The sequence below is a fragment of the Pocillopora verrucosa genome, chromosome 5 (genome assembly GCF_036669915.1).
Source record: "Pocillopora verrucosa isolate sample1 chromosome 5, ASM3666991v2, whole genome shotgun sequence".
NCBI lineage: Eukaryota > Metazoa > Cnidaria > Anthozoa > Scleractinia > Pocilloporidae > Pocillopora > Pocillopora verrucosa.
The window spans coordinates 12,153,851-12,175,242 of NC_089316.1; the positions used below are offsets into that span (position 1 = coordinate 12,153,851).

Consider the following 21,392-nt stretch of genomic DNA (forward strand, 5'->3'; position numbering starts at 1 on the left):
AGAAGGCCGTCAAAACTAAAACTTAACTATCAGACCCTGGGTAAGGGCATATAGCGACAATAATGCGTCCATCAATGGTCGGTGGGATCCCTCCTACCATTCAGATATCTTCTTGATGGATTTGTACGATGAGCATCAACTCATCATCTTTGGTGTACATTTCCATACTTATCAGGTCTTTCCCTGCATCAGTACTCACGACGATGACATGGGCACCTTTTCGATGAAATGCAAGCTTAGCCGGACCATACCCTTGTAAACGTTCCAGTTCAAACTTGTTCAGACGGTTGCCGTATTCACTGAAGTGTGAACACAAGAATCTTCTGTGTCCACCACCATAACACGGCCTTCATTAGCAACAGTGATATCCCGCGGATTCTTCAGTATTCCTTCTCCTTAACTGCAAACAAACTCTCCGTCGTTGCCATATTCCTCCATTGATGCAGGGGCTTTCAATGCCAGCATAGTCCATGTATCACTGACTGACAGTCCTATGCAGTCGACTTCTTCTTTCAGACAAAACCTGTAATAAAGATCAGCGGTTTTAGCAAGTCTTTTAACCCAGCAGGATTTCTCAGTCCCAGGCTTCTCCAGAGCAGTCAGCAGAAAGAAGTTGTCTTTCACGTCAATTGCTACGTCCCAAATATTTGATCGTGAATTTACTTCATCGGTAGGGAGACTGGAATCCTTGTCAAACATTCAGCTGCTGTAAAACATCTTCACGTTACAACACGTATTTCCTACAATGAATTCCCCTGTGGAGTTTGTAACGATACTTACCTGGTACCTACGCCTCTGCTCCTCCTCACTCGCTTGACCAAATAAGTATGGTGCAACGCAACAATGCTCCATGCCATGCCTACGCAGAACTTTGCTTACCCTTTCGTCTGACAATAATTATACCTTCTCTTTCCCACTGTCAATAACATGAGCAGAGCAGATGGAAAGAGATACACCTTGACCAGCTGCTACCGTGACATCGTAGATGACACCATGCACGTGACAGACAGTGGAAATGATTTGGTTTATTTTTTCTCTACTGAAATGACTCAAGATGCCTTTCTTGAAATAAACATCAAAAATAGTTATAACGGCTGGCATAGAGTGTAAATCATCAATTCACAATTTGCATCGTATCAAAGCATCCGCGGAATGGTCCACATTTTCTAATACTGATATCATCAGTCGTTACCGCATTGCTCGAATGCAGTCAGACATTTCTAGAGCTTCATTGTTGAAGGGCAATGTTACTTTTCTTTTAGAATCTCTTAATTATTCCTTCGCTTCACAGAGCTTTCTCGTCGCTTATTCATCCAGGTATAAAGCCCCAAGTTTCTCATTCCCCAGTGAGAGAAAGCGTTTCTGTACAAACCTCTTATGCTGTTACTCCGTTATACCCGCTCCCAAACTTCGCCTTGTTGAACACTTCATTTGACAAATCGACTCCTTCTTTAAAGAAACTGATGCTTGCCAATAAATCTCTCCTTGGTATTCCATCCAACTTTGACTTGATATCGTCAATTTCACGCACGATAAGGGAACGAATATTAATTTTTTTTATCTGTCACGTCACCATCTAAAAGTTTCTCTACTACTTTAGGACGGGGGCATTGGGATTTTCGGTTTTGCGGTTTTGGTGTTCATTGTTGTTTGCGGATTTTCCGATTTTCAGCATTTGGTTTCGGTTTTCGTCAGAATACTAACCAATTTTCGAATTTGGTATTCGATGTGGTTTTCGTTTATCCTCTTTGGGTTCCGGTTGCTCTTCGATCTAAGCGCGGGCGATTATGTGCCTCCACTGATCTCGAGTATCCGCAAAACCTTTGTGTGCCCCTTTTGCATCAAATTGATTAGGGTTTTGATAACTGGGATGTGAAAATTTATCAGTTTTGACGGTTTTGCTTGCGGTTTTCGGTTTTAATTGAATTTTTTAGCGGTTTGGCGGTTTTGGATGATGGTGATGTTCTTTTCGATCACAGCACAAGTGACATTCCTCAATAAAGGCCAGTTCGTATATGCTTGGCAATACGCATGTTTTGAATTAAAATCTTACTTTCGTGCGCACTGGAACGTAAAGTATTACCTATTTCTACTAGAACGCTAAGGATGATGTTTTCACTCAGTTTTGTTGGGGGGGTCCAAATCCGTTAGCGGATTTGGACGGGGGGGTTCCATATCCGCTAGCGGATTTGGACCGGAGGGTCCAAATCTAGGGGGGTCCAATCCACTAGGACAGCGGAATATTTAGGTCGTGCTGGAAAGTTGAAGTGTTGAGTCGTGAAAAAAGTTACAGTCGTGAAAAAAATTGAAGTCGTGCAAGAAAGTTGAAGTCGTGCAAGATAGTTGAAGTCGTGCAGGAAAGTTGAATTCGTGAAAAGAAAGTTAGTTGTGTAAGAAAGTTGAAGTCGTGAAAAAGAGTTGAAGTTGTGCGGAAAGTTGAAGTCCTGCACGAAAGTCGAAGTCGTGAAAAAAAATTTGATGAGAAATACGAGATGGCACTAACCTGGCCCCGTACCATGCCCCCCTCCCCCCTTTAGTTCTGCCTTTCATACAAGCATGTCAACGATGGCTTTAAACACGGCTCTTGGAATCGAAGAAGTCACTTTGACGATGTTTTTAAATCGATGTTATAGTATTCTAAGTGATATGCAGAGTAAAAATCGGATGAAAAAAATAAACTCAACTATTGCGTCCTTCAAAAAATGGTGGGCCTAATTGTCAATCTGTGAGATTCATGCAAACTGGCCTTCCTGCCTTTGTCATCGTGAGAAAAAAAAAAATTGTGGAATTTTCACTCAAAAATGATAAATTTGAAATAGGTCTACGGCAAGTAGCACTAAGCAATATTCAATTTGTCTAGTTTTGTATTCAATTTGGTCTTTTTATTTGTAACTAGGTGTTATGAATTTATTCAATTTTTTTGTATTTAACGTATTCTTTTCCAAACAGTGTGCTTTTTTAACATTCACCTTTGAATTGACAATCGAATTGTTATTCAACATTCAAATATTCGTCGCTAAGCAAAGATTCTTAAGAATTTCAACGGGATCAACTGTTGGTCGTAAAACGGTCAAAAATTAGCCGTTAGGCATGAAAATTGACAAATTTTAACCATACGTCGTGAAAAAGTTCACCGTGATTTTTTTTCTTTTAATCCCAAAGAAAGCAAGGTCATCTTTAGCCGTAAAATGGACAAAATCCTAACCGTTGGCCGTAAAAGCCATCATTCATTATTAAGCAAACAGCTATTCATTGCAAGGACTTCTGATACGCGGGGTCCAACGTTTGATTCAGAAAACGCGGCGAATCAGTTCTTGACCACTCCCTCCCCTTTCACTCGTAATTTTTTTTTACTCGCAAGGGGGGGGGGGGGGGTAGATCCTTGGAGATTCCTTCCCTTGTGTTTGACAACGAAGATTGTACAGAAGAGGGTACCCCCAAAGACGCCTGACGGTTCATTGTATCGACACCCTCGTGTTCCACTGAAAAAAAGATAATAAATGAAAAAGAAATTAAAGAACAGCCATACTACTATGCGATCCTGTCTTTGGAAGAGTTTTGGTTACAGACAAGTAGCAGTATAGTCTCCCTTAGGGAAGGTAGGGGATGAGCTGGGACTCCCTAACACTCTCCCTGTTGATCCGTCCCTGCATTCCAAACAACTCATGTTTGGTGAAGAACGCACAACCTTGCTTCTAACGACGAAAAGACTGTGTGTGCCTCATTTTTCGGGGGGAAGGGAGGGAGAAAGCAGATGGGCTAAATCGGACTTCGTTTCCTATTCAGTAGACCTAAATTAGCCTGGTTCGATGTTGTGAGCTGATCAATCATACACGCAGAGGCGTTACGCGTCTCCGTTCTTCAGGCGAGAACGCTTCACTTTCCGATAACGCATTAAACAGACAAGGTTGGTGGCCAACAATTGTTGCACTCAAGATTTCCGGCAGTATATATGCTAACATGAAGAACTATAAAATTTGAGGTAATGAGTTTGTTAACGTAACAAAGCGTGAAAGCTCCTGAATCTATCATTGTTTGCAGATTTGCAGAGCACGAACCACGAGTTAGTCCCATTTAAGCTTTTTCAATCAATCAGAGATCCACTTTGAAATGGTTATTGAAATCAATCCTAACAAAAAGAGGTGAAGGGTATGTTCCAGAGGTTCTTCAGGAGGAACGCGAATTAAAGTTTCTTGGTTTTATGCAGGTTCCTTGTCTTTAAATTGTTATAGTTTTAAGTCAGAAGTGATAACTTACAAGGTACCGGGAGAACCAAGAAAAATTTAGCCGAGAGGCTTACTTCCGTTGCGTTGGGAATTCACAATATAAAGTGTTTTTTTTTCCTTTGGGCTTAAAAAGGCACGCTAGCCAGAGACATTCCTTCGGGAGAGATTCGTTCCATATTTCAATGCCTCAAGATTCCCTTTTTATTAGATGGGAATGCGATCTTTTGTGAGTGTTTTCAGTCCCTGTAAGAAAGATAATGAATGTTAGACACTTTTGAAATAATGCTTACTTAAAACATCCACACCGCAGTTGTTTTTTCTTTTTGTTTTGTTTTGTTTTGTTTTTTTTTGACAAATGGTTGATTTGTTCAGCATTATACTGTTGAAAGAGAAAAGATTTAATTTTTGATCAAAAAAGTGGGGCCTTAAAAGCAGGATATTGAGTATCTAGGCGAAATATATATGACGTGTATCATCTCTCTGATCTCTTGTGCCCGCGGTAGATTAATTTCAGTACCAAAAAGAGTAGATAAATGCATCAATGAAAACAAAATAACTAAAAAGGGCGAGTTATGGAACCATAGTGAGTAGTTATATCGTCACCAGGCAGCAATCAATCATTATCGAAATCTTAGACGCCACCAATATAGAACCTTCGTGTCACTTTCGGTTGCGTGAGAAGATCGCGTGACATAATGAAGGGGCTGTCTATGTTTAGCCGCAATCAAATTAAGATGGCGGCCGTCGCTATAGAGAGCCGTTTGCAATTACAACATCTATTCAAAGACATATCTCCGAAGTTTGACCGCACAGAGTCGGAAAATGTTGTGCAATCTTTGAAAAATAACTATGGAGGCAAATTTAATTCGCTAAGAAGTCAAGATTTATTGCAATGTTTACAACTTCTTGCGAAGCATGGCTATGTGTCTGTAGGCAAAGTGAAACTAATCGAAGACTACGTTGCTCCGAAATCGAGCAAAGAAGAACTGATCAAAGAAGCTATAAGGAGGTTCAAGGCCTCTCGTTCAGCCGTTAAAGAGGAGGAATTTCAAGGGCGGGACGATGACATTAAGGAGATCACCAAAAAACTGGAGTCAAAAGAGGTCCCAGTTTTAAACTTGTTTGGGTCTTCCGGTGTTGGAAAGACAAGACTCGCCAACGAAGTTTGCTCACAGTGGCGAGGAAATTATCAAGTCTTTGATCTTAGAGAAGTTAAGAGTATAAAAGCGATGTATTACCACATCCTTAGTTCCCTTGACCTTTCTGTTCCAGTCGGTTTCGTGAACCTGAACTATGTTGTAAAAAAAGTTCACGATAAGATCAAAGATTTGAAAAGTGGGGGGCATTCCGTTCTGTTCTTGCTCGATAATGTGGACCGGTTTGCCACAGGACAAGAAATGGATAGGAAGAGCCTAAAAAAAGACTTTGTACAGTTCCTCGAACAACTTTTCGAACTTGATGGCAAAGGAGAAAGATGTGCATTAAAGCTGCTGCTCACATCGAGGATTGAGTTCACAAATGCCAAACTGGTGGATAATTTTAAAGTGAAGTCTCTAAAAACGTCATCTTCAGAGAAAATTCTTTTTCCTGCGGGATCAACTGGTGTTCAAGTCCACCAGAAAGATAATCTAATCGGCATCTCCAAAGGATTCCCAATTGTTCTCAAAGGAATGGGTGCTATTTTGCGCCAGGAAAGAAAATCTGCCGATGACCTTATTGCTGAAGTTGCTGCTACTCCGAAGAAATCAAAAGTGCACGAGGATGCTGAAGAAATGTCAGTTAGTTTTGAAGAAGAAGGAGTTGATGCAGGTCAGATATCTGTAATTAGAGAAATGTTTGCTACACTTCCAAGTGACCGTTTAAAAGTGACTGCAGTAGTAATTTCCTTGTTTCATGGGCCATTCTCTGTGGCAACAGCTTCCGAAGTTCTCGGTATTGACCAATCAGAGGCTCTTGCACAGCTAGAGGGTCTTGTGGCCAGTGCAATAATTTCTGTAGTCGATGAAGAAGCAAAAGAGAGGAAATATGACATTCATCCACTCTTACAAAAGTATGCTGACAGTATCAAGAGTGACGAACACTTTTCCGCAGCCTACATGAAAGCAAAGGGACGCTATTACGAACTCTTTATGTCCAGGATGAAGAAAATAGCGAAACTTATAGATCCCGAGTATGTTAAAGCATTTCATTTGTTTGACACTGACAGGGCAAATTATGAGTTTGTTCTTGAGATCTCCTTACAACCAGAATATTTCAAAGTTCCAGGTGAATTTCATGAGAATGCTTTGATTGCATCACTTTTCATAGCAATGCTGACTGAACGTAAAGTAGTTACCCTGTTTCATTCCTGGGCTGAGATGTGTGAAGATGATGGAAAATCAGGTAAGGGTCATAATGGATCTGACTGTCCTAATGCTTGTCTTTTGTGTCATATTTAATTGAAAGAAATTGAATAATGATTCTCATGTTGTCTAGGAGACATTTTGTCAAGAGTCATATCAGTAGCTCATTGGCATGGGTAAAATTAACAATTGGAAGCTTATTTCCACTCCTAAAAGTGGAATTAAGTATTTCAGCTTTAATAATAATGCAACAATTCATAATCATGTTCTGCTGACAGATATGATTCATGTTTTAACCTTTAACTCCCAAGATCTGATGTTTAATTCTCCCCTTTAGCTGCTAAATATTTCCTTGTGAATTAGTTATGAGAACTTAGTGCTAGATCAAGATAGCAGCTTCTACCTGATAGGTTTGAATATTCCCAAGATCTGATTGTTAATTCTCCCCTCTAGTTGCTAAATATTTCTTTGTAAATTGGTTATGAGAACTTAGTGCTAGATCAAGATGGCAGCTTCTACCTGACAGGTTTGAATATTTTCAGTACCTGTTTGCTGAACATTTTATGGATATTATAGGGAGAAGTTTCATGTTAATCACTTGTGAGGATTTAAGGGTTTACCCTTTACACCCTAACATCAGTATGTATATTCTCCATACTGTTCTCTTAATATTTTCTAAGATCCTGAGGAGGAGAATTTTTTTTACAATCAAGAGCTTCTTTAGTTGGGGAAACACAAGTGTGATGCTTTAGGGGAAAATTAGATGTTAGTCACTCATAGGAGAAAATGAGTTAATTCATCTGTTGCACTTAAAATGCAGCTGTTGAAAAGTAGAGTTGCCATGACAATTGGTTCTATTGTGCTAAATACATGCAAACATATAATTTGCTTGAAAGCATAGACCCTTTAACTCCCAAGATGCTATTATTAATTCTCATTACTGTCTGCTATATAATTCTTGTAATGTTATAGTTCAGAGAATTTGGCACTGGATCAACTAATAATCCCCTAATTGATATAGTTCAGATAAAAGTTGTTATCTTGTCAGCTAACAACAAATTCTCATGACTAATTTGGAAGGAGATGTTTATATTAGCACCTAAAGGAGATAATTAACAATCAAAACTTGGGAGTTAAAGTTAGTTAACAAACAAGTAATAACCATGATCTAGAGAAATTTTCCATGAGTGTGGAGGGTAATCCTGGATTGTTTTATTTTTGCTCACTTTACTCTGTGATTGGTCCAGAAATCTTGCAGGTGCACAAGTTTCTTGCACCTGCACTTTCTAAACCAATCAGGTGCAAAAGTTAAACCAATCACAACTTGGTTGCTTTCATTATTCCACACTTTAGGTGTTTGGTTGGTTTTATTTTAGTTGGCTTTTAAAGGTGTTTGCCTTTCTTCTAACTGGCCATGGTAATTACCTTGGTTTTGGGTTTAAAACATTCAATTGAAAAATGCTCTAATCATTAAGAATGAATGCAATTCTCAATAAGGTTTTTATGTAATAGGTTCTCTTGGTAGAACACAATTGAAGTGCTGGGAAGCCTTACAAGTTGCAGACAATCATGGAACAGAGAAAGGATTTGAGATACTGAAGGAAGCTTTAGGTTCAATGGAGAAAGTTGAAGATCAATCCACTGACACTTTCAAGCTCACTAAAGCCTTTTACTTGTACACTGAAGGTGAAATCCTTTGGAGAAACATTGATTACAAGAAAGCTCTTGAAAGCTTGCAGTTGTCCTTGACATTCTCAGAGGAGCTGCTAAAAGAGCATACAGATTTGGCAAGGTGCTACAATGCTGTTGGAAATTGTTACTCCCGCCTTAACCAGCCAATGGAAGCAATTGAGTTCTATGAAAAAGCCTACAACATGCAAAAGAAATTGGCTGGCTCTGAGTATCATGTTGATATGCCAATGTACAAGCACCAAATTGGCACAGCATATGAGGGTCTCCAAAAGTATGACAAGGCGGTTGAATATTACAGAGATGCATTGAGACTTCTGGAAGAACTCAATCTTTCAGGTTCAGGCGATGAAGCGCACTTTTGCAGAGATATTGCCAATGCCCTTCTGTGGCAGGGGAAATATTCAGAAGCAGCTGAACCTGCAATGCGTGCTTACAACATTAGGAAGAAACTTCTCAAAAATCACCCACTTACGGTGCGCAGCATTTTCCAACGAGCTATCCTTCAGCACTGCTTGCAAGATTATGAGGGAGCCTTGAAACTTTACCTCGAAGCATGGGAGATGGAGAAGTCACTTAATGTTGGGAACCACAGTGAGGTGTGGCAAAAAATTATCACTAGTGTGGAGGAAATGTGTGACTTTTTGAAGAATGGAGAAAAGAAACAAACATTTAGAAAAGATTCTTTGAAGTTTTGTAAACAGTTTTGGATAGAAAAGAAAAAGTCTCCACGATTTGCTTTTATTGATTCTAACAAGGACATTATTGATACCTTGATGGATCTTGTCAGTGATGAGAATGACAAGAATGAATTGCAAAAAGAACAGCTTTGGTTCTATGAGGGTATGTACAATGCCACCAAGGAAGAACTTCAAAAGGACTGTGACCTGGAAACTGAAAGTGATACACTTCACTACATGTTGGAAGAAATGACCAAGCTTCTCAACCAAATGATACACCTTTGTCATCAACTTCAGGATAACAAACGGGAGGAACTATACACAGATGAATTACAGGTGTGATGGTTTTAACTTACATTGTTTCTTTAAGAACTACCATACTGATTACAAGTTTTATTTTTGCAGTATATTTGATCCATCTCCTATCACAAAAATTACCTGCATGCTCTACTAAAAGTGTCTTTTGTAGTCACTTGTAGTCTGCAACAAAAAGCTTTATTGCCAATTTATCAAGTGGTAACAACAACAGCTTGTTATAAGCTCCCTTTACATGTATGTACAAATACTAAACATTGTATAACATTTCATATGATTTCATGATATCCTATCTTTAAATCAGCTTGCATTCAATTTGTTAACTAAGTGCATGACTTATGGTATACGTAACACGGTAAACAATAGAACATTACAGAATTTTCCAGATCATATTCTACATTATCTACACTGACACAGTATTAATACATTAACCCTTTAACTCCCATGAGTGACCAAGAAAGAATTTCTCCTTACAATATCAATACTATATCAACACGATAAGAGATGAGAATAAGGAAAAATACCAATTTGGGGATAATTAAATGATCCAATATTAAATTCTCTGAACTAACATTATATGAATTTTATGGTTGACAATAAGGAGAATTACAAATTTGATCTGGGAGTTAAAGGGTAACCCTTTAACTCCTATGAGTGACCAAGACAGAATTTTACCTTACAATATCAATACAATATCAAGGAGACAAGTGATGAGAATAGAGAAAAATATTGATTAGGGGATTATTAGTTGATCCAATACCAAATTCTCCAAACTAACATCACAAGAGCTAAATGGAAGACAGTAAGGAGAATTATGAATGAGATCTTGGGAGTTAAAGGGTTAACCTTTCTTCATGACAAAGTAGGAAAACCACAAAGTAAATTAGCTTTTTTAGATCAGTTACAATGTGATAACCAAAGACTTTTCGGTAACATCAATTTCAGTGCTTTAACATAAAAATGACATCACCATGGGCAATTTAAGCACCACATGAAATCAAGGTCATTGCAAAAAAAATAACTGGTAAATTAACTGATAATTGATTGCATTCACACCCACTATAAACCTCTTATAAGAAAATTATAATAGTATGAACACTTCTTTCCAAAAAAAAACACTTGAACCTATTTTTCATAGCCACAAAAACAGCAATTTTCATGATATGTTCTGAGGTCAAGTTGTATTCTGAGGTCATGAGGTCTCAGAATGACATGATTTGATTTTCTTTGACAACAAATATTTGTTAGAGTCCCATCATTTGTGATTGGATATGTAGAATCCACTGGCACTCCTATCTTTGCAGTGTCAATATCATCTTGTTCATGTAGTTATACTACATTTAAATGTAGATGAATATTTATAAGGTAATTGAACTGAGTGGAGTGTAATTTGGTCTGAAACCATACAAAATTGAATGAGTGCACAGCACAAGTTTGATTAAATTTTGGAATCAAAAGTAGGATTTCAGAACAAAATTCTACATCACATAGTTCAAATACCACTTCCCTCAATATATTTTTTTGAGTCTGTGCTGATTTGTAAAAAGTTGTTGTCACTCATTTTCCTGCAATATGATTGACCTTTTTTAAATCAAGCCTTGAAACTTGGTTGGTTAATGTGTTTTAGTAAGGCTGTCTCACTAGCTGAGAAAAAGATGCTATTTTGAGCATAAAATAGTGCAATATGTGAATAAATCACACCAGTGACAGCCAATCAAATTGCACAGATCACAAGTGATTTCAAAATGGATGTAATAAATATGTATATCCTATTCATTTTGTTGTATATTGTTATGTAAACAATAGCCTCTATTCTGACTGAAAATATGCAAGGATACTTGTCTGCAGACATTTCCTGTTCTGGGATGTAAACAGTTCTGAAAGAATGAAGCTTGAGGAAAACTGTGAGCTCTGAGAAACAATGAGGTCCAAGGACAAATATACAAGTATATTTTCATGCCAAATGGAGGCTATCATCTTTATTACTCTTCAAATATTTTTGCAATGTATGGATAAAATTTTTGTGAACAATTTACTGTTTGGGGATGTTTAATTTTCAGTGTCCTCAGGTATGACTTAGTAAACAAACAAACATGTCCCTTCTCTCACCTCCAATCAAATTTTAAACGAATCCTTGTGATGCAATTAAGCCAATTGTGCGCAGGCAGAAACATTTGATAGATTATATTAACTGACACAACACTAACCACGAAAGTTACATACTTTGTGTTTATACCATACTTTGAATTTTTCAGGCTGTAAAAGATGGGAGAGTTCCAGAGGTGACATCACACTCAAAAGGTACTAAACCTTACAGTTGTTTGACATATTTCAGTAGCATGCTTTTAACCAATATGTAAAGGTACATTAATTGTTTCTAGGTCTAAATCTTTTCTAGCTAGAATACTAGTATACATGTACAATCCAAATTGAAGTCATGCAGAGCTGAAAAGGATTTCATAGCTACATGTGTATACAGATCACAATAAGTAATCAAAAGGGTTGAACTGCAGCTACTTTTCGCTTAAACTTTTGTCGAACAATTTTGAAAGTATCAAAAAAATACAATTTTTGCATTATTACTCATTACACAAGTTGTGTAAGAAATTTCAATCCACACTTTTCCAGCCGATGGAATTTTCCGCACGGCTTCTCGTTTCACAAATTAGACTTTCATTTCGCAAATTACAGATTCCTCATATAAAAAAATTACAGATTCCCATTTCAAAGATTTCCGAATTTTTCAAAATAACAGATTTCCAATCTGCTTCGTTTCGTTTCGCAAGTTACAGTAAGCCCAATGCAACACTTAAACGTAACGTAACGAAACAAATAGTTCCAATCATAATTTTAAGGGATAACTGTGTTCATGTGATAATTATTCATAACACTTATTGGGCAAGAGTAATACAAATGACTGCTGTCTGGTACCAGGTCTCGAAGCCATTCTTATTCCGCCACGTTTTAGCTTTCATTTCGAAGGTCGTCTGTTTATGTTTTAGGATGATTTGTTTCCTTCGAGCCCACATCTTAATTGTTTTCACTGGTATGCTTAGTCCTAGATTTCATACATACATTCCGTAGTACATGTTCGGCCCGAAATTAGCAGTCATCCCCTCTAAAGTCCTCCGCTACTAATCCTCACAATTGTCTAGCAGTCCGCCATATTTAATAAAATGTTTACTCTCCCCAGACTCCTCAGCGACATCAGTACTCGTTACCACGCTTCGCGTAGTAGATAGGTGATGATTCAACTTTTTTGGCAAAAAATCAGAATTGTAATTCAGTGAAACCGATGACTTTAGAGTAAGATAAGGAAAAAAAGTGGTTGGGTTAAAATACCACATTTGATGTCTTCTGAGATCTGAGTTATTTCTCAAAACTTCTGATCAAGTACTAATGGTTTCGATTATATTTATAGCAAGGGACTTTCTTTCAGAAATTTTCCAAAAGGTCTTATTTACAATCGGAACGAAAATCAAACCAGAGTGCCCTCAATCAACATAACTTCATACATTCAATATGCAATTTGGAGTTTATGATCTTTTCGTGTAGCATGCGCGCTGTAAGCTTGTATTTTAAAAATCTTCGCTATATCTACGCATTGAAGAGCTCATTTGATTTTGTTGATTTTGTAAGCTACTATTGAAACAGAGGCAATAAAAGCAGTTTAGATAAAAGGGAAAGATTGAACGGCATATCTGGATTACCACTACCACAGAGTTTGCGTTACCTGCGTTGAAATTGAAGTACCCTTGCGTGAGGCGTCGTTTTCTTTGCTACGATTTCTCTTAATTTTCCTTCATATTTTCTGCTCATCCATTCAATTGTTCAGTTGTTAATATTGTTGTCCTTGCGGATTGTAAATTTTCTTTCAGGCGCCTTGATTGGTCTCTCGTGCTTTTTGAGGGTTGTATTGAGAATTATTTACTTGATCACAAAATCGATCACAAATTCATTCTTTTCGCAGTTAAACCTTGCTGATAGTTACATCATAAAAGCAATATAACACATTTTCTTGCGTTGTATAACATGATAAACCCACTTAGAAGATATTGGAGGAACATTTTAGAAGCTTAGCCCTCGTCAGAGTAAATCGCTCTGACAGAGGCTAATGCTAGCTTTAGAATCCCCCTACTGTGGCCACTTTACGTTATCAGTTCGGTTGATGACACCAAACTATCCTATGTTCAATCATCTCATCAGTTACTTTGGTTGCTAAACGACTTATTACAAATCTGTCCTGGGTTGGGAAAGAACATGCCTTTTTTTTTGCTGAATCACATAGCTCCAGAAGAAGAGAAGTCACTTGAGGTAGAAGAATTTTCCTCCAGATCAACTGATCAAGACGGTCGCCAGAAGGAGGGGGCTGCAAGAAAAGTGGATGGAAGAAAGACTGTCATCAAGAGGTGCAGTTAATTTGCGTGTAGTTGTTTTGTTATCCCACGTTAGTGGAAACATATATATATATATATAATTAATAAATCATACATCTAGCCCTAGGGGTGGCTACTATGCAATTCCTCCTCACAACATCACCCCTGAATCAAACTTTACGGTCAGGAAAATAAAGAAAATTATCACCCTCCAATGCAGCTCTAGATTGTCAAAAGACTTCTCCTCCTCAGCAACTTAAGAAATGTTTTCAGAGTAGTTTGTAGAAAATACAAACTGCATGATGTCAGGGTGTAAAGGGTTAACATGATTTGCGAAAATTTGCGTGCAATGCACATTAGCGACATAACAATCATATTAAGCTGAGCTTAATAAAAGAAAAACTTTCCCTGAGTAGAATGAACCATGATGGTCACATGCAAAATTGAACATTTCGGGATAAAGAAAAGAAAGGCTATTTTGAATGCTGTTCATAAATTTTAAATGGAATGTTATTGGACATAGTTTGATGCTACTCTGGTTTGCATTTGTAAGGAATAACAGCAAAACCAGTCGCTGGTTTCCTTTCATCAAGAGCGTTACTATTTGTAACTGGTTTTTTGCGTTGCTATTTTACAAGAGCGTTTTTTACAAGAGCGTTTTTTTTACGTTTTACGAGAGCGTCAAGAGCGTTACTATTTTACAAATAGTAACGCTCTTGATGAAAGGAAACCAGCGACTGGTTTTGCTGTTATTCCTTACATACAGGGTGTTACGGACGGAACCCATCAAGAGAATTTTGAATAGCCACAACGTTAAAGTTGCTCAAAAACCTTTTCAGACTTTGGGGCATATTTTCGCCAAACCTAAGGATCCTGTCACGAAAGAACAACGAACCGACGCCATTTATTCTATTCCTTGCAATGACTGTGACAACGAATACATCGGATAGACCAAACGTCAGTTTGGTACACGATTAAAAGAGCACCAAAAAGCGGTTTTCCTTTGCAATAGGAAAATTCAGCTTTATCGGAGCATATATGCCTAACTAACCATACAATTGGGTAGGATAATTCTAAAATTATCACCACTAATCGGCGTTACCACCAGCGCCTTTGTTTGGAGGCTTGGCATATTAACTCCGCCCACGCTCCTTTAAATCGTGACGATGGCGATTTGCTTCCTGACGCCTATTTACACCTCGTCAGAAAAAAATAAAGGCCGCTAATAGTGATCGTATAAAAGGACCTATTGTTGCAGCGTTTAGATCACCCCTGATGAAGGCACTAGACAGGAGTGTCGAAACGTTGGGTCTATGAATTGTAACTTCTTCGGTCACATTCATTAAATCTGCTAACCAGAGTGGCATTAAGCTATGTCTGATTGTCCACCTGGTTGCCGTGTGAACTTTAGTATAGAATGTTATAGATTCTCTTACTTGATGAGATAGCTTAGATACAATTTGCACTACAATTACTCAAAAACCTACAATTTATTCCATAAAAGTAAGTCCACACTTAATTAGAAGAATCGTTGCTTCACTGAATTAGGTACTCTCAATTTGCGACATTCGGAAGCGTTGTATTGGCTATAGTCCGGTGATCTAAAGCGTTTTTAAGTTCTTCCCCAATATCCGTCCTTCGTTATTTATACAACGATAGACCTATAGAAAGTGTAGTCTTAGGTTGCTTATAATTTATTCTTTAACTTCAGTGTTTTTATAGTTTAGCGTTCCTGCAGAGGGCTAATAACTGTTAAAAAAAAGCCGATTCTGTCGCATATTCACCCGCAAAAAAGGTATAAAAGACGCCGTTTTGGCCTTGCCCAACGAAGTAGACTGCATCTTCGTGATTTGGTTATTTGATAGTGACATCACATCCGGAATGTCAACCCTCGAGCATAAAATATCAGAATGTTACGTTATGCATAAGCTTTTCGCCGATGGAGTAAGATACAGACAACCAATTAATAAAGATAGCCCATCACTGAAGTTGATGAGACCGAGTTTAAAGAGCTGCAAAACCGTCTTGAAAGAGAATCTCACTTTACATTCAAGAGGAAACATGATAAGCGTTTTCACTCAAACAAAAGCTTGATAAATGTAATTTTGTGATTATTTCAGAGGTAAAATTGCAGACGAGTCAGAGACTTGGAATCTTGAAGAAGCTGGTGCATCCATCACATTTAACCTTGGAGCGATAACAAAATCCTTGACCATAACATGTTCATTATGGACCCCCGCAGCCCTTTCTCCGCCCATTGGTAGTAATGAGCTCTTGGTAAGCAATGTGATTGAACTGTCTCATGATGGCCCACCTGATCTGGAATTCATGGAAAATGCTTCGGGAAGCATAAATGTAGCTTTGTTGCACAGTGCCTCTAACTCCAAAGGGTACGAGGTGGTTATAAAGCAGTTGGTTGACCCCGAATACAACGAGTGGGAGGATTTGGAGACAAAAAACATTTGGCATTCGTCAGGTACTGAAATAATAAATTTTATCGAGGAGATCCATACACAAGTATCATTCCATATACTTCTTGCTAATTTCCCAATCCCTAGTTAGGATCATTTAAGGGAGATGGGGAGCCGGCTTAGTGGTTAGCGCACGTAATTCCAGATCGACATTTACAGTTTTATGGTGGTGTGTTCTCGAGCAAAACTTAGAACGGATTAGAATGACAACATGAAAGTTCTCCCATACAGACCTCCAGCTTGGTTAATAGGGACTACTGAGTAATAATTGAAACGGATTATACCTACAGGAACGTTATTAACAGTATCTTTATGTCGTGGTCGAGATTCTCTTACACAGACCGCTCTGTGAGAAAGATTTAAGTAATAACCATAACTAATGATATCTATTACAGCATTACTAATAATGTTATTATATTACAGTACATCCAACCATCCCCAATTGGACGTGCTCTTCCGCTAAAGCTCCGTGCTCGAAAAGGTGGTTTTCCTCGTTTGCAGCAGTCTGGCGCCTCAAGTCTTTTGTCTTTCCTAAGCCTACGTCTAAGACCTCTGAGTTTATCTGTTCACTGCCAGACTATCCAAATGTTAGTGTTGCGATTCCATGGAATTCTTTGCCTGTCGATACAGACTTTTCTTTAACTCTAAAGGTATTTATACCCGATGTTGCATTTGTAAGAAATAATTAAAATGATGATGAGAGTGATTATGGCATTTATTGTCATCATTATTCTTATCATTTATATCACTATTACAATATCTATCATTTGTTTCATAAGACTTTAAGGTTAAAAACAAAAAAAACTATTGCCGAGAGGGTATTACCTTGATATAAAATCAAATGCTTTGACCTAAATTACGGTCAATAACAGATTTTTTGAAAACTATCATGTTAGTGTGAGTGCATAGATTTTAGCTGAAAAAGAATGTTTAATAAAATCTATTCAACATCCTCGATCCATTTGGGAAACTACTGGTAGCTAACAAATCTATTCAACGTCCTCATTTCATTTGGGAAACTACTGGTAGCTAACAAGAGTACCTTGGGTTATCATAAAGTTTGTGATATGATTGTTTTGGCTCTCTTAATTTGAGGTGCAAGAAGCGCCAACCATTGACCACAATGTGGAAGGAATGCTTGTTGGTCCGATTCTTCACATTTCGTGCTCAAACAATGTAGAGCTGTCAGTGCCAGCAAAAATCAGCCTCCCGTTGTCACTCACGGACGGTGAAATAGAACTAGCGGAGCTGCATTCAGGTCAGGTGAAGATACTACATTTCAATTCGAGAGAGGAATCACAAGAATGGACGGATATCACAGATCATTTGGATATGCCTGTAGTCCTTAGAGATGGAATAGTGACGTTTCAAGTCAAAACTTTCTGCCGGTAAGATAAAGGTGTAGACCACATTTTTATTCTATAAACTGTGTACATTTATCATTATTTACTTTGTTTATATTTCTTGAAGAAAACCATTAGTTTTAGAAACCAGAAGTCCGCTTTGCAATTGTTGTGAATCTCCAAATTTCGTCAGTTCTTGGGTTTGAATGTGACAATGAATGCAAAAGAGCACTGAAAAGTAACATAAATCAATGTACACAAAGTGGTCAAGATAACACAAACGATTTATATTGCGAGCTACTAAAAATTATAGGCCGTGGGGACCATTTCCAAATTATACGCCTGATTTTTGAGATATTTTTATTCCACTGGCGAGTGAATAGGGTAGTTAAAAAATAAGAAACATCCAGGAAGTTGGACAAGAAGGATACTTGACGTCAGTTTTATTGCAACAACTGCTCCCCAAATGAGCTTTTGTTCTGCTGCACAGTATAATTCAAATTCAAACGTTTAAAATCTGTTGTTTTCACACGCAGCGATCTCCACAAGTGAGTTACTTTACTCACAAGAGTTACTTGTTACTCCCCCCCCCTCTGCTCCGCGTTTTTCTCCCCCTCCTCCTCTCTCAATATTCGGTGCATCTCTCGAGCTTCCCCAAGTTATTCGAGCTGACTTTAAGATAAAAAGTTCAGATTGAAAAAAGTTTCTTTCTTGCTAAGTCCAAAAACCGGTCGTGTTGATTAATTTTGAGCAAGGTAACTGACTTGGGTGGATACTTAAAAAGTGTCATGGTACTCGACGAGAGATTATTTCCTCCAGCAAATTTTTCTTCTCAAGAGGCTAACATAATTTCTAATAAGTGTAGATGCGCCTCTTAAAACGTGTCTTTTTGATTCATGAAGTGTAGATTTTCCTGCCGTTTTCTTTTAGGTTTTGGCCCTGGTTGTTGAAGACGTTCGTCAGCACTCCATCGAAATATGCCACGCTCCTATACGATGGAATCATGAAACGACATGCTGGGTTTTTAGCTTGCTTATGCAGTGATGCAGTACCCGCGAGATACGTGCTGAATATGTTTTGTTTCCCGCAGCATTTAAGGTCCAAAGTGAATAGCGATATTTCTTCAACATATTTTGTGAATATGCAAGGAGAAGGAACCTCGCAGAAACCTCTGTCTAGTGGTGATGAGACATGTGTGTCCCTTTCAAGTGGATTTGAAGTGCAAGGAGCGAAAAATGTAGAGGACATCGTCTTAAAGTAAGCGCCAGCCCTTTTACGTTTTATCGTTCCATTCTCATCATTCGGGTTGAGTAAGCGGCACTGCCCCTTTGTCTCCTAGCTTAAGAAAACAAGTCTGTTACACGAATGGATTTAAATTATCCATTCCAACTTCTTACCTTAAGAAAGCTCAAAATCTTAGAGAAATTTACACTTCAGTACTCTAAAGTTAACTAAGTTCCTTAAGTATGTTGTTCCTTCATTAAATTCAACCGAGAAAAAGCTAAAATAACTTAAAGATTGTTTTTTGCCGCTTACAAAGATGCTGACTCAAGTGATTTGCTAAATCCGCTATACTTGCAACCTATGGAAAAAGTTGTTATTCATCCAAACTTTTGTTCCTTTTTTATGCGAGGTTTCTTGGTAGCGAACATTTTCTGGAGAGTCTGCGTGTTAGTATTAAGGACCCGAGTGATCTGCAAGTCGACTTCCTAAAATTGCTGGGAGACAAGGAGAGAAAAAATTCCCTAATATTATGTCAAGTGCCCATCATTCCAAGATCTCCAGTACAGGTATTTACGATACTGCTGTTTAAATGCATAGATCTGCATTTTCATTCATTGTAAAAGAAAGTGTGGATAAACAAAAATTGCCGGTACTGATGTCGTAAATCGCCACGCTCAAACGAAGTTCATAATATTGACAAAAACCTGGAACTCAACCAAAACAAATGTGTTTATAGTGAAATCTTTAACATTTCATTAAGGTATTAGGACCATTATAATTTAAAGGAAAGTCAAAGATTTTTACTTGTGGCTCTTTGTCAAGGCCTGCCTCGACATACCTATATTTGGCAGATTCCATCTCCCAACTACCTTGCGACTTCAGCGGCTTTTCCATACATAAATTTAAGCTGTTCCGAATATTTAATGTTGGTCATGTTATCCCACTGAACCATTCGTTTTGGAGACCACAGTCTTTTGGGTGGAAACTTAGGGTGTACCTGGCAGTGAAAAGCATGTGGCTATACCCACATATTTTCCAGAGACACTAACTTGGCAGCATGAGTTCTTGATCCACTGATATAAATGTGTTTACAGTTCCTGTGAACGTTATTGCTTGCTAATGTTTCTTATAGGCTCAATATGAAATATGACTTGACTGGGATAAGCTTGGCTGTATTAATTTTACCAAAGCAAATCCAGCTTAAGAAACTAAAGCGGCCACACTAGGATCCGGCCTTCCGGTCCTTTGATCAAGCTTTTTCTTTTAAACAGTAGTAGTAATCTGGAAAGAGGGAGGTGTCTTCTGGAAAAAATAGTTCTTTCGGGTTAAATAAGCTCTGCTAAGTCGATAATAGTCTCGCAAATTCGCCATCAAAAGGTTTCGAGTAAGATAACGAGGCCATTTTTAAGGCGGCACGAACCTTATTTAGGATGAATCACAAGAAACACAAGACTGATGAATGTCTTGTAGTTAAAGAAATGTTCTGCCAACAGGAAATATTACAGGAACATATAAGACCTAGCAAATTTTTGATCAAGTGTACTACTTTTATATTTCAGTTGTTTTGAAGACACTTTATATGTCTCTATACTTATTTTTTTTTTATTTTTCCTATTATCTAGTCCTTTCTTTATTTCCTCATTTCTTTTCACTCCATACGCACCCGTAATATTGCGAATTTTCCCCTTTCCCTTTAGCTTTCTGTTCCTATCACCTTTGATTTTGAAGAAGGAAGCGGTAAGTTGTTTTTTGTTGTTGTTGTTGGTTTCGTTGTTGTTCGAATAAATACAATTTACTAGGCCAGTCATTATTGTTCTAAAATATGCAAACTCAGAAATGCGGGCTCTGTAGGTTTTGAAAATGTATATAGCATTTAGTGACGAAGCAATGTGTTCTTAACGCAAAGTCATAATAACTTGCCTTACTAAGTTAATAAATTGGGGCATGCTCCCATCGCGCTCAATAGTGATGGCTTATTGTCTATGTTACGTCTCAGTAAACTCGATGCAGACCTTCACGGTACGTGCGACCTTACTTGTAAGGAATTTTATACTTGAAACAAGTAAAACGCAAAACAGCTTGGGAAAGACACAAAGAAGTGTAATTCTTTAAAAAATTACTCCGTTGGTTATATCGTTAAAATAATGGAGTAACTTTAACAAATCCTTTGCAACCTGTTATTGCTTTTCAAATGAAATCTTAGATCAAATATGTTTCTTTTTAACAGCACCCTTTGTCAAATTTGTCAATGCTCATTGTTACTCAGAAGGGAAATCGATAATACCTTCTACTCCAAGTTGTGAATACTGGGTCTTACCCGGACGATCACAGTCCAGGATCACCACACCATCGTTTCCGAACCATATACACTGTGAAACTTACTCTCTAGTTCTCAACCTAACCATCTCATTAAACCCATTATTCTGCAGGTATTTCTGCCCAAAGTGTGAGACCTTCAGTTGTAGAGCAACCAAATTCAGAATCATCTTTATGCAGCCCTGTTGCGGCTTCTGATAAGAGGAAACGCTGTAGGTGTACCGAGATTGAAAATGTTGGGACGGACTTTCCTTTTTATTGTATTTTTATCAAGTTTGCACATTTCTGTTATACGTTTATCTGTGGTAAAATTTGTTTATGAAGAAGGAGTGACATTATGTTTATTAGACATCCTTTTCACCTTGTTGTGATGTGAAGAGAGTATAAAATCACGAATTAAAACTGTATCG

At 37.9% G+C, this 21,392-nt stretch overlaps 1 protein-coding gene across 2 annotated transcripts in view; it reads left to right on the forward strand.

Annotated features, from left to right (window-relative positions):
• The first annotated feature begins 4,960 nt into the window (after positions 1-4,960).
• The window catches only part of LOC131799972 (uncharacterized), a 45,545-nt gene continuing 29,113 nt past the window's right edge, over positions 4,961-21,392 (forward strand). Inside the window, exons 1-11 of one of the 2 annotated variants that reach the window (XM_066167568.1) lie at positions 4,961-6,608; positions 8,081-9,273; positions 11,508-11,553; positions 13,541-13,661; positions 15,749-16,104; positions 16,523-16,749; positions 17,195-17,487; positions 18,373-18,699; positions 19,076-19,232; positions 20,364-20,403; positions 21,096-21,194. In XM_066167568.1, the coding sequence (XP_066023665.1) occupies positions 4,961-6,608; positions 8,081-9,273; positions 11,508-11,553; positions 13,541-13,661; positions 15,749-16,104; positions 16,523-16,749; positions 17,195-17,487; positions 18,373-18,699; positions 19,076-19,232; positions 20,364-20,403; positions 21,096-21,194 (4,507 nt within the window). The remainder of the gene's footprint in view (positions 6,609-8,080; positions 9,274-11,507; positions 11,554-13,540; positions 13,662-15,748; positions 16,105-16,522; positions 16,750-17,194; positions 17,488-18,372; positions 18,700-19,075; positions 19,233-20,363; positions 20,404-21,095; positions 21,195-21,392) is intronic. The other variant, XM_059117677.2, reaches the window with a different exon arrangement.